Genomic DNA, 14,346 nt, shown 5'->3' with positions numbered 1-14,346 from the left:
GATCATTTCTGTTGAACGAGTCTCACACAGACTAGAAGGTGGAAAATCGAGATTTGATTTTCGTGGGAAGTGAAAGTAATGTCACATGTTCGAATATTTTCATTAAGACAGGTATTCCAGAGAGCAAGCGACAGCCACTGCTCAGAACCTTATTCACGAGCACAGACACAGGGTTGGTATGGGCGTATCTGTGCTATGAAGATGGCGTCAAAGAACAAACACAAAACAACAAACCAAAATACCAAATAAAAAGATTTTTATCATAGCGAGATCTCATTATAGATCTAACTACAATAGAACAAAATATCATATAGTTTGAAGATTTCTTTTTTTCTTTATCAGTTATGTGACGTTCCTCATAACATTCATTAAACAAAGAATAGCTTATCTTCTTCAACTGATATCCTTATTTCTGTTACATAACCGACGTTCAATTTCTAATCACACTTTCCATATGGGTCTGCAAATGCAAACGAAGGCCTTAAATTGGCGGGCGACTGACACCGATAATAACCAAGCTGTGTTTTTTTCTTAATCGAAATAGTCAACCCATAATGGCAAGTCTCCATTTTCCGCCGGTTCTTGTTATAAACTCGTTTGAGTCAAGACGGAAACGACTTCGCACAATAAACGTGCAAATTTTTAATCCTATCTAGCTACAATTCCTGTTACAAGAAGTATGGTTTCAATGTTCGTCGTGGTAACTTGAAGCATACAGATGCTCAGATATGTTTTGAGCTCTGTTTTGAGTGCTCTTGTATGAATGCCATAAAAAATCTTGAGGCTGGCCATCATAGATGGATACCACTTCTCTGCTGCTACATGAATGTAGTCATAGCTAAACCATTCACTCCACCAGAGTTGTATGGGAACCATCATATTAATCTCTCCGGTTCAGATCTGATGGTTTTCTTGACTGAGGCGGTGAATTCTTAACTTCCTTACCTAAAATATTTAATTCTGTTACCAACAAATTGCCAATTTCCTTGATTTCTCAAGACTTTCCTGAATGGGGAGGTACAAGACCATTTAATTGAGTGGCGTGTCCACTTTCCGCCAGCCATTCCTGCAGAAAGGGAAATTGTTGAACTAAAATCAATAGTGAAAATTCACACAGACTCCAGTGACAACGGAGTTAGCTGATTCACTTTATTTAGCATAAAAATTATCAAAATAGCTAACAATGAACAGAGGAAGTGTCTGTGAAAAAGTGAAAATACGGTTTAGTCCGCTTTAGAACCAGAAGCTCCGAGACTACGAGCAGTCCCTCCTACATTCGGCGAAGTCCGTCGCACGAGTTAAAAAAATTATCCGTGAAAAACATATCGATGTTGGCTTGCAGTGCGGAATGAACCCAGTTTACCGCATGAAGTCCCTGACAGTATTTACTACTTCCTCTCCCCTTCACTAGATTCCAGTCCATCTCAAGTTTATTTCTACAGTAGTGCAGTAAACACGGTTTCTCGTTCCTTACCTGGAATCTATCTTGTACATCCTTTTGTAGCTGTCTCCTCTGCGGTTTAGTGAGTGATGATGTTTTTACCAATTGATACCAGTTATTAATAGCTCTGCCAAACATACAAGCAAAAACAAAACTAAAGTTTAAAAAATTACTTTTTGTCAAAATACAATCAACCAACTCAGTGACAACAATTAGATGATAATCATAACGAAAATGGATAAGTTCAACAAGAACAAAAAACTCTTTAGAAAGTAAATTATAATTACGAGGTTAGAGGAAGGTAACCACAAAGCACTTAAAATGCGCAAACGCTGGAAATGAGTGAGGAGAGGCACGAAAATAAGTCACCAATCGCTAATGACACAAAATTCAAAGAAAAACCGACAGTAACATAAAAATGAATGAGCAAAGAACTAGTGACAAGTGTGAGGAAAAGTAGCCAGTGCTACTTGTGTGGATACAAATAACGAATGAGGCACGGAAAAATATACCTCATCACAAACACGTAACATGAGTTGCCACGACAAATCGACATAGCCCAGGAAAAATAACAACAACGATACTATCGACATCATAATCACGACGATGACGACGATGATAATCAAATGAAAACAAAAATAAAACAAGTAACAGGCTAAAAAAAAGACAAAAAAAAGAAGCACAGAGAGCTTAACGTATTTCCGCTTTCAACTTGGAACTTTTCTGCTTACCTTTCTCTGTCTTTCAAAGCTTTCTCGTATTTTTTCGGAAGAGGAATCGGTGGTCCCTGAAATAAAACCACACAGTTCGATTATGCATGTGATCGAACATATGATCCAGCCAGTTGACATTCATTTTATTTATTGTGGGCCAAGAAAATGAGGCAAAACGTAAAGAAACCCAATAGTTTCACTGTTACATTTAAAGGAAATCTTCAAACTATTACCAAAACATAGCTCAGTTTGATTGCTGAATAAAATTTGGGAAACCCGTCAACCAAACAGATACCTATAAGGTATTCTTCTGCATTAGGGATCAGAGAATACTTAAGCTATTACGCACATTTCTATGGCTAAATGTCGATGGCCTGAGTTACTTTTTATTCAAACGTAAATAATAATATCTCCTGTTACTTTACACCATTCTCCTGTTGCTACATTTACTGATCAATGAAAACCTTGCTTCCCAACAAAACCTAATTGTGACTTGTTCACGCGCGTTTTCCAGCTCAAAGCTATAATTCAAGCCCTTTTAAAAATTTTGTGGGGAATATTTGCTCGTTTTTAGTTTTCTCGATTGTGATTACTTTGGTTTTGGTGCTGTTATTAACTAAAATTATTCTGTGATGCTTACATCTGTAGATCCCTTCATAGAGAACGGAATTGTGAACGTGAAAAAGTCTGTGGGCGACAGTTCACGATATACGGGTGATGAGCCTTCACCTCGATCAGATGCTGAAAAACAAAACAAATGTAACAAAACAATGTAACTCAAAAATTAAGTGATGGGTCGGCTATAAGGTAAACAAAACTTTACCATAACCGAGTCCATTATTTGACAAATTTTTACCTTCCCCATGCACCCAATCGGTTCTTACCAAGTACAAGAGGATCATTCCACAAGTTTGGCTCAATGGGAATCCCCCAGGGGCCACGTAAATGTTCTTCCAGGGTAGGGTAGTAAGTGTGATATGGCGCAAGAACTAACTTTTCATTTCCTGGAAGAATAACTGGTTTGGTCGGCGTGCAAAGATGAAAAGAACAGTCACTACAGCCACTGAAAAAAAAACAATAATAACAAGGTTAATGAATTGTCACTTCATAGTAACAGAAACTTAATTCAAGTTTTTAGTTTTCCCTCAAAGTTTCTAAGTTTCCCTCTTTCGTTTACTGACCATAAGCAGAGGGGTAATGGCTCAAATCTCTGGTCTCTGGTCTGTAGTTGATCTTTTTGACTTTGTGATGCATGCAACCATTGCTACATATCTGACTGGTTCACCAAGTTGATTAATTACGACCATTTCGTTTCAACATCACTGACAACAAACCTGAATGAGATTCTTTCACAGACGACATAGAACGTACAATTACAGCAACCAATGATATTAACAGCTGTGTTTGCCACCCCAAGAACAATTGTGGAGTTGTGACAGTTTTCTACAGTAACAGCCCTAAATGAGACCAATTGTAACAGTTACATCATGAATTCTGTCACACCTTTGAAGCTTCATTCTTCAAAAAGTAAATAAACAAAGCAACAAAACAATATTGAACCAAAAGGAAGACTATGTGTCCATTTTGCAGAAGGATGCGCTATTCAGATAACTGTAGTCAATAAGGGTGACAATCTGGTATGTAACTTAAAAGGCATACTAAGGAGAGAAATTAACTTAGAAATTATCCAGAAAATGCCTTACTACACTGAGAGTTAAATGTACACTTATAACTTCGTTTCATGTTTCCCTAGATCATTACAGTGACATACAACTAAAGACAGAGACAGTTGACTTAACTGTAAAACAATTTTCAATGATTTATCTCCAATCACATTAAGGCATTGTGGTGGTCTGGGTTTGAGCCCTGGTCACTGTGTTGTGTTCTTAGGCAAGACACTTTACTCTCACAGTGCTTCTCTTCACCCAGGTGTACAAATGGGTACCAGCAAATATGCTGGGGGTAACCCTGCGATGAACTAGCATCCCATCCAGGGGGGAGTTGCAATACTCCTAGCCGCTTTATGCCAAGTCGGAAACCAGAGCCAAGTGCCAGCCCCATGGGCCACTTGGGCCTGTATAAAGGCTTTACTTTACTTTACAGTAAGGCATTGTACAGGCAAAAAGGAAGTTCATTGCTTTATTTTGGAAAAGTTAAATTGGTGGTACCATGGTGCAAACCTAAAATATACCTGGACAACCTGAATTACCCTCTAGAGGGCAAATGATTATTAATGAGATATTGGGTGTTAAAGGGTTAAATACTATAGCTAGCGGTATTTGCATTCACAAACCTCAAAGGGCATAAGATATATATGTAGGAATAATGGCATCTATGAATTTTTACAGTACTTCCTGAATAGGAGTCATTGGCCTGATGGAAAGAAAGAAAAAAACAAAAAAAATTTGTATTCACAACACCCCAATTTCATTGTTCTAAAATTTCTTATTACACAGGGTCTGGTTTTCAGCATTCACTCCCTAGAGCCTTGGAATAATGATGTCTACTTTATCAGGCTTAATTTAAAGTATGAAAAGTGGGCTATTAAAATTCTCTCTCTGTTAATTCTAGATGTCAAATTTCAATCAAGGAGATACTGCAGTTTTGAGAGAACATACCTTTGCAACAGTTTGTTTGCAAACTTGAGACAGAATAAGAAATCTTTGCCTATCAAATGAAATGTAAAGTAAATAAATTAAAAATGGGCACAAATTAGACTTTCTGGTTACCTGATATATTTCTTCCAATGGTTATAAATCAAGTTCCTATGGACTAAGTAGTAACAATTTCCATCAATTCAGTGTTTCAAACTCAACTTTTTACCACTTAACAATAGCAATAATGATAATGATGATAACAACTTGCTACATTATTGCTGAACACAAATGCCAGTGTGGTGACCTGCACTGCACATTTAGATGCCTAATTTTTCTAATTATAATCCCTTGCATATCCAACATGGACTTCAGGGAAGTCTCAACAAAGTGAATCACTGGTTCTCGCTAAACAAGATGGTCCCAAACGCAAAGAAAACAAAACAGCTACTTCTTGGAACCAAGCAAAAACTTTCCTACTGCGCAGACCCATCGCTTAACCTTTCGTTGCGAGGCACTGAAATTGAAGAGACCGTGAACGAAAAGCTGCTTGGTGTGAAGATAGACAAGCATCTTAATTGGAATAGCCATATAGATTACATGATCACTAAATTAAATTCTAGGGTAAATCTTCTTAAAAGAGCCAGAAAGTAACTGAATTTATAACTTAGGAATTTGCTATACAACGCTTTAACTAAACCAATCTTCGAATATTGTTGTTCAGTGTGGGGAAACACTAAGATTATTTACAAAGGCTCCTCATAGTTCAAAAACATTGTGCCAGGATAATTTTAAATGCAGGCACTGAAAGATCAGTTGGCCTTTTTAAGAGATTAGGTTGGATTCCCATTACTGACATAATAGAGCAAAGGAAATTGTGCATTATGCATAACATTATTCAAGGGAAATGTCCTGATTACTTTAATCATTATATTTGTTATGTTAAAAATAGACATCATTACACAACTTGGGCGTCAACTAATATGGACTTATCCACACCTTTCTTTAGCACTATGACCAGCAAATGTTCATTCCTTGCAAGTGGCACTAGATTATGGAACAACCTAGACAGTGCCACTAGGGATCACACTTCCCTTTGTAAATTTAAAAATCAACTATATAAGATATATTTAGATCAGAACTCCAGAGTTGATAATTTTACTAAAAGCAGAAATTTTAAATTAATTTTAAATTTTTAATTCTAATTTTTTATTTTTAATTTTTAACTGTATTTTCACTTCGTATTTTGCTATTTGAATTTGAAGTTTTAGTGGACCATAATAAGAACTACTGGTTTTACCGGTAATTGTGTTATCCAATAAAGTCATTATTATTATTATTATTATTTCTCTAATAGCTCAGCAGAAAAAAACTGCTGTAGCATGGAGAGTTGCAATTGCAAAGCACACTTACCCCAATGAAAAGGTTCATTTTACAATTTACCTCAAACAACCCACGCAATATTCGATCACTACAAATTAGCTCATTATCACACATTTTCATTTAGACCTCATGTAAATCCCACAAAAATCTTAGTAACAAAAATGAAACTAGATTTGTATACCTGGAAAACAATTTGAACCTAATTACCCTTTCATACAATTCAACTAATAATAAATAGCAAATGCTACCATTTGACCTGAAATCAATGATGTAGAATTTCCTCAGCATCCACCCCCTGGGCCATAATATCAAACAGTTGCCCTCCTCTTGAATAAGCACCACCCCTGCTTCTCTTGCTGCATTATAACATTTTAAGCTTTGACTACAGTGGAATCAGTACAGGCACCCCTTTCGCTTATGCCCCCTCCTTCCAAAAAGGAACAGAAGGAAAGGAAGAAAATACAGTACTTATTTTAACTTCTTTGGAATGGTGGGATCAAATTTACACTTTATATTGTTGATGTAAAGATTTTTGCCTCAAAAATCAATCCAATCCATTTTCCAATCAATGAATTAAGTGGGATGCAATCAGCAACCATGTTAACAGTAAACTTGTCGGTATTTCCATCCATTTTTGTGGCCATGATAATATTTTCTGGATTGTATTTGGTGGATTCATCCACTTTGTCTGTATCTGATTTCTTACCTAGTTACACCAACAACAGATGGCACCAAATGTAACCTGGGCTTTAATTGTGCTATGGAATCAGCATTTTATTAAAAACTGATGTGGCGATAAACCAAATGATCTTCTTATCAGATAACAAATGAACTTTTCCAGAATCTTCAATACTAAATCACAATTGCACATTTACATACTCTGGTGGAGCATGGCTTATATTGCTCATGATGCGACTTCTATTTGTGGATGGTTCTTTGCCAGCAGTACTATGTTCTGATTCCTGATGTCGCAGGAGACTGTGATCATCAAATGTGTCACTGAGGCTTAGAAAATCTACAAGAACAGGAAACTCATTAATGAAATTTTCCCACATACAAACTGGTTCCCTTTCCATGTTTGACAAACCCTTCCTCCATAAAATGAGATTCCAAAAAAGTGGCTTTGGGCATCTCTGAAAGTGAGTGGTCTTTACAGAACAAATAGCAAAGATTTGATGATCAGCTACAATCACATCAAACACTGTAATTGCAAAAGTTATCGGCATACCATTTCCTAAGTGTATTGGGTATACATGCCAATTTCCTGTGATTGTTTGAATGTTTCATTAGTTGTATAGTGTACTTGCAGTTGATGTTTCTACTGCTACATAATGTTACAAAATTATGTCGAGTAATTTTACAGGTTTTGTGTATAAATTTAGTCCTGTGAATCAATATTTATGTCCACTTTTTAAGAAGCAGGATTGTCATTTTCATTTTTCACTGGTAAAGCTATGCACCCTTGAGTTAAAAATTTTTCATAATTGTGAGTTTGCTTCTAAGTTTTTAATCTCTGATATGTATTTCCTTACTCATGTTTAGTACTGTAGGCGTGTGGACCTTTTCAAATAAATGATGAAAACAATTATGCATAACTTTGGTTACAAACAAAGACTAATCAATATTTAATTGTTTCTTACTTTGTATTTGTAATTCGTGTTGTTTAAATCCCTGAGCAAGGATGGCAGACACTCCAAATGGATTTACTTGAAGATTGGACCTCAACCATGACTGAAGTTGGCGGAAAGAGAATTTTCTGGAGATCTGTAAATATTTTGCCACAAATCAGTTGCCACATCCTTTAATTTCATAACCATTAACAAAGTATCTTTAGTCTAAAAGGACTTCAACTCAAGTGATGAGTATTACCTTTGAATAACCACACTTTGGTCTTTCTGATTGAAGACGAGCTAATTCATGTAGTGGCTGAATGTTTCTAAACAAAAATAACAAAAAAATAAAACCCAAATTATTATATTAATTGAAGTTGACATGTAAGAGAGCCTTTAGAGCCAGGGGCTTGTTTCTTGAAAGTTTCAAAAACTCTTCTTAGTACCCAAAAAGCTGATTTTGTTTACCATCATTCCATTAAGAGTAGAAATCTGGTTTATGAAGGAGTAATAATTTAGAGTCTAAATATACTATCAAAAATGAGACAACCATAAAATGTAGTTTCTCAGGATGGGCTGGTTTATGAGCAGTTATTCCTTCTATCTCAAGGTGAAATGTTTACCCTGATTTTATTTGATTAAAAGCAGGATATGTTTTCCTAAATAAGACACACTATTTAACAGGTATATTTCATAGTTAGTTTATCCAAGAGAGGGATGTCAGAAGTAAAGCAAGAAATTTAACATCAAACACAGGCTGAGAAACACATTGGCCCAAAGATTGAGGTCTTTTGAGGAAACGACCATACTCAAGTTAAAACACCCAAAGCTAACTTTCAAATGTTTGCTATTGCACTAACTTCATTTAAACCCCTAATAAAATTTTCCTTTGTTTCAGGTGAACAATGTGACACAAACAAATAAAGCAATCAAACTATTCAAAACATTTTCAACATAAACAACATTCAAATCCAAGGTATACTTTATGGTGGTATACACACTTCCTATCAATAGATCCTGTGATGAGAAACCCAAGAGCATCAAGAGCCTCAACAGTAAGACAGGCTTCACTACCACTGCCTATTCCACTGGACTCTGAAAATAATGACATACTGCAATATGAAATTATGCAAACATATCACCTTGTGGTAGTAATTTTGTGTGTGTGTGTCCAAGTAAATTCCCTAAGTTAGCCAGAATCACACATTGAAGTTGCAAGAATAAAGGAAATGATCACCAGCTTAAGTTGCTCTTCATAGTTGACCAAATTCTTCTTGTCAACACCTTAACAATGTATAAAGAACAGTATGGAGAATATGCATACTGACATTGGGGTGCAATGGATTTAAGTATGGTTACATACCCGGTTCCATCAAGAGTTCCAAAATGTCATTCAAATGATGTAGTACAAACATCATGTGATCATGTTCATCAAGGCTCTGAAAAGTTAAAAATTAAGAGGACAAGAAAAATATCATTACACATGAAATTATGTATGTTTTGACTGCTTAAGTCAAATTTACAGTTAAATTCAATTTATTTTAATGGGTGTGGTTTACATTTTACTTTAAGGAGAAAAATTTTCAACATATTGTGAGTTGATTCTCAATTTCCTTTGCATCCTAACACTAATTATTCATAATCAGAGTTACGAGCAGAACAAAAATAAAAATCAACCTAGGACGAATAATTTTCATCAGAAGTTAAAATTTAATTGATTATTCCATCTTAAAAAAAAAATCACAATAATTTCCAATTGATTACTATTAATACTAATACACATCAATTAATGTTATGATAATTATCATCATTACCGATATCATTATTTTTAGGTCATCTGTACCTTAACTGCAACAGATCCTTTTTTTTCCAAATCTGGTGATCGTGAACGTGTTGGCCATCTTGTTAACATTAAGTAAAATTTTACAAAGTAAATACTGTGTTTACACACACAGAAATACTGCTTAGATCAACCCTGTAAATATCATCTGAAAAGCTCTTTATTCAATATTATATTTTAAGAGTTTGATTGCTTAAGAAATATTATCTAACACAGTTGAGACAAAAGCAATGTTCACAACATCATGTTGTTAAAGCAATAATTGCATTCCAATTAAATTACTTGAAAATGAAAACATTGCAAAAAAGAAAGTATAAAAGGATACTCTTCTCCTCCCAGGACCAGAGAAGCCTTAAAAGATATCTTGTGAATTTGTTGAATATACAGAAATAGAATGAACTGCAATGTTCTCACTGAGCCTTGAGATCTCAAATGATCTGCAAAAAGTAAAGTGTGAAGTTTATATGAAATAATTCATATTTGTACTGCGGTTGTAGATGAAAGTGAAATGTGATCATCGCAGTAAATTTTCCAATTTAAGCAATTGGAAAGAAGAAGCCTGAAAAAAAAAATCAGAGCTTCAACGGGATTCGAACCCGTGAGGTTCACGGGTTCGAATCCCGTTGAAGCCCTGATTTTTTTTTTTTTTTTTTTTTTCAGGCTTCTTCTTTCCAATTGCTTAAATTGGAAAATTTACTGCGATGATCACATTTCACTTTCATCTACAACCACAGTACAAATATGAATTATTTCATATAAACTTCACATCATTTCACTGCACGGGAAGATATGAACTCAATAAATTGACCTCGCTCCCAATGTGTGGCTTCATAGCTCAGTTGGTAGAGCATCGCACCGGTATCGCGGAGGTCACGGGTTCGAATCCCGTTGAAGCCCTGATTTTTTTTTTTTTTTTTTTTTCAGGCTTCTTCTTTCCAATTGCTTAAATTGGAAAATTTACTGCGATGATCACATTTCACTTTCAAAAAGTAAAGTCCTTGATAGCACTGAAAATTTCTTGTCTTTTGATGTACATGTATAAACATAGTGACAGAGATTAGGAAAATGATATCAAATACGCCATTTTCTATATATTAAAAATTTGAACTTGGCTTAAAGGCCTAGGGGAATAAAACAAAGGAAATCATGTAGAGGTTAAGGGATAAATAATCAATTTCTTTTATTTTATTCCCCCTAGCCTCAGAGTCTTATTAGAATTTCAATATATCAAAATCGCCAATTCTCAAAAGACATCCTAAGACCTTAAAGCAGACTAATCCTCCCTGTCTCCCTTTATAACTGGGTGAGCACCTCAATCTTAAAAGCTACTTTGCAAAAAAATAGTTTGTGTTTTTGCTACCTTTTGAATCCCTTGAGAGGTTCTTATCTCACTCACACCCTATTCAACATTTCCCTTCTCTGAATGTGGTTGTAGGGAAGGAAGCAACTCCACATGGTAACAGCAAAAAAACTTTTAGCTGCAGTCATTTAATCCTTTAACTCTCAGAAGTGATTAGCATGTAACTTCTCTCTACAGTGTCCATATATCACCCAATAAACGCGTAATATGAATACTCATGTTAATCAGGTAGAAGTTATCTTTATCCAACACAAAATTCTTATAATTAGTTTACAATGAAATGTTTCACAGCTGAAAGGGAGAATTAATAATTAGATCTTGGGAGTTGAAGTGTTAAATAGTTATGATCATGATTTGCAAAGATCTAGCAAAGTAATAAAGCCCAAGTTTTCTGACCTATTTCTTCCACACTTTTGCACTGAGAAAATATTTCATTCCATCTTGAATGCTCTTTAAAACTTGAGCCACAAAGCATGTCAAAGGTTTCAAAGTATCTGGTGAAAAGCATACTTTTATTAAATACATTCACATATATTTACTACAGCACAAAACATAAAATTGATAATTTAAATTTCAATTGCAACATTTTGACAAGTCTAAATATGTTTTGCCTTTTGTCCCTCCAGTAAGATACCAGTAGAGTGGGCCAAAGGGAGAATAAAAATTTCAAAAAAAAACAAATCTTTCCCAATTTTTAAATGTTCTTATACAATTCAAAACATGGAACTGGATATAATTATCATTTCAAGTTAAGTGCCATTCTACTCATTTGATGTAAGTATATAATGCTTGATTCTCACTAGATAATTATTACTCAACATATCTTTTGCAATCATTTTGGTTAGATTTTTTCTGAGCTGCTGACTTTTCATAGACATTTTAACATTTAGTTTTTGAGAAAGGTGTTCACAGATCTTTTTTCATTTATTAGACATACATTTATTTTTCAATAAGCATCATATCAACTTACAGCCATGCCAGATCCTCAGACATCTGTAACTTGTTACAGGCGACATGCTTCCACACAGGGTAACTAAACAACAACAGGAAAATCTTCAATAAGAAAAATATCTTGTATATCAAACTTTAAGGCAAAATGATTAATGACACCCTTTCCACAAGCAAATCTTGAATTTTCCCTCCCTAAACAGTGTATCCTTCCATCTCCTTTATCTTAATTTTTTCATACATTTATTTATAATGTTTTATAGGACTGCGATAAGACAATATTTAGTAACCATGATAACTTTTAAAAACAACCAAGACAAAAAATCCTAGTAGTACATTCATTTCAGTCTTCCTAACCATCAAAATTCAAAGACAAGCAAAGCCTTGCTTTTTCTCAACCTGAGAAGTTCTCTTTTCTCAAACTTTGCTCCCTCTCTACGAAGCTCTCAATTAAGAAAAAATGAAAATTCACAAAAAACTGTGGATTGCCTATCTTGTTATGCAGCCTTAAGACCTCTGCAAAGGGCAAATCAATTGGTAAAGAACCAAGACAAAAAATCCTAGTAGTACATTCATTTCAGTCTTCCTAAATGTCAGAATTCAAAGACTAGCAAAGCCTTGCTTTTTCTCAACCTGAGCAGCTCTCCTTTCTCAAACTTTGCTCCCTCTCTACAAAGCTCTCAATTAAGAGAAAAATAAAATTCATAAAAAACTGTGGAATGCCTATCTTGTTATGCAGCCTTAAGACCTCTGCAAAGGGCAAATCAATTGGTATGCTAGCAACCATGAACACTTTCTTACAAAATGAACAGAAAAATCTACTCACCAAACATACTAATTATTTAGAGGAGCAGATGATAAGTTTTTCAAATCCACAATTACGTATTGTCAGAATGGAACAAGATATCAGGAGATCCAAGTTCGCATTTCCCTGGTTCAATGATTGTATTGTGTTCTCTGACAATTTAACTTGCAGTACCTCTCTCAACCCAGGAGTATTAATTTTTCCAAGCAAAGTATCAGAAAAAGCTTTCAAAGAGCTGGGTGTTACCAGTGATAAACTTATATCCCATCCTGGGGGGAGGGGAAGGTAATGGCAATACTCTTAATTTCTTGATGCTACAAGAAGTGCAATGATTTCCAGCCAACAAATGGGCAATGACATTCACAGGTCCAATTGAACAATTAATATGTATTTTGTCCAAAGTACATGTACGACACCTACAAAACTATCATAATCACTGGTATCAATAGTACAATTAATTTATAAAAGTCAGTATATTGGTAAAACGATAATCAACAAACATGTCCATGTAATGTAATGACACACATCTACCTCAGCTGAGGGTATCCTGCTTCTCCTTTGTTTCTTGCATAAATGGACAGCTTGTACAAGTTCTAAAAAGATAGATACTAATAAGCTGATCACATTTTTAGATCTAAATTTCAGAATAAAGTCATTTGTAACATTTATCAAATCAGCTGTTAGCTATGTTTTACCAAATTCCTGAATTGCTGCCAAGAGATAACCTCTCTATTTTCCTGACTCTGTTTATTGCACAAATAAGAGGAAGACTTAGACTCCTAAACCCTTAAAATAGGCCAACAGTAAAAAATAAAAACGGGAAGATTGAAAATGAAATTCCTATCATCAGTGCTACTTTCCAGATTTTATCACAAAACGTTGTGGCTGGAGAATGAATTCTGCATCTCAAAGGCCTAACAAATACCCTCAACTTTGCATTCATAATGTGCTGACTTAACACATTGACAAAACAAAATCTGGTGCTTGTATTAGGATCTGCGTGATATCTTTAGTGATATCTTCTATTTTGATACGAGGACAACTTAACACACAGTGTTTACAAGTAGGTCATTTCCAGTCAATCGCATCACCTAAACGGATGACGATGAAGTTTCTAGAGGCGAGCTGTTTTTGAACACCCTAATTGCCTGTGGGCCGATCGTGAGTGACAGCAATTAAGCGATTTTAAACCAAAATGTAACCTAGTCAAAATTATACATTTGCACAGAGCATAAAAGTAATAAGAGTTAGGGCTTAATATACAGGACAATCAAATAAATCAGTATACTTCATGAGTCATAGGTAGATGAATCTAAAAAGATAGAAAAGGTCATTCGTTTCTTGGAACGAAAATGACAGTGATTACTTGCACTGACAGGTTTCAACTTACGTGCAAAGTCAGTTTTGGAGGCAATGGCGCATGAATTGCTCCGAAATCAAAGGCGTCCGGCTTCACCCAGAGAGTGATAGAAGACATACTGGAATCAAGAATCAGCGTCAAATAAAAATTTCCATCAAATACGAGTTGTGAGAGAATATGAAGGGATTTCCTCTACATCTCTCGATATAAAAACATTGCAGTTCTGCCGCCATTTTTCACACAAACGCACTGACCTCTGGGATAGTTTCAAGCTCCATTATCCGCAATACGA

The 14,346-nt window shown here is 35.1% G+C and overlaps 1 protein-coding gene across 2 annotated transcripts; it reads right to left on the bottom strand.

The window, feature by feature from the left end:
- Positions 1-239: 239 nt before the first annotated feature.
- On the bottom strand, positions 240-14,305 carry LOC113685770 (TBCC domain-containing protein 1). 2 transcript variants are annotated; one of them, XR_016181771.1, is made up of 19 exons: positions 14,085-14,305; positions 13,226-13,287; positions 11,912-11,974; positions 11,338-11,435; positions 9,907-10,018; positions 9,585-9,642; positions 9,105-9,180; positions 8,743-8,836; positions 8,001-8,067; positions 7,772-7,895; positions 7,011-7,146; positions 4,773-4,821; positions 4,448-4,527; positions 3,489-3,611; positions 3,011-3,217; positions 2,795-2,895; positions 2,173-2,228; positions 1,475-1,568; positions 240-1,066 (listed from the first exon to the last, which is right to left on the bottom strand). XR_016181771.1 is itself a non-coding variant. In XM_027203317.2 (19 exons), the coding sequence occupies exons 1-19, from the start codon at positions 14,169-14,171 to the stop codon at positions 995-997; spliced, it is 1,731 nt and encodes a 576-aa protein (XP_027059118.2). In that variant the 5' UTR covers positions 14,172-14,305; the 3' UTR covers positions 240-994. The 2 variants fall into 2 exon arrangements, 1 of the variants encoding a protein (XP_027059118.2); XM_027203317.2 differs by having other exon boundaries at positions 3,039-3,217.
- Positions 14,306-14,346: the final 41 nt, after the last annotated feature.

The sequence above is a fragment of the Pocillopora damicornis genome, chromosome 12 (assembly GCF_964200805.1).
Source record: "Pocillopora damicornis chromosome 12, jaPocDami1.2, whole genome shotgun sequence".
Lineage (NCBI taxonomy): Eukaryota > Metazoa > Cnidaria > Anthozoa > Scleractinia > Pocilloporidae > Pocillopora > Pocillopora damicornis.
The sequence above is the reverse complement of the archived record's forward strand: the minus strand, read 5'-3'. Positions and strand labels throughout refer to the sequence as shown.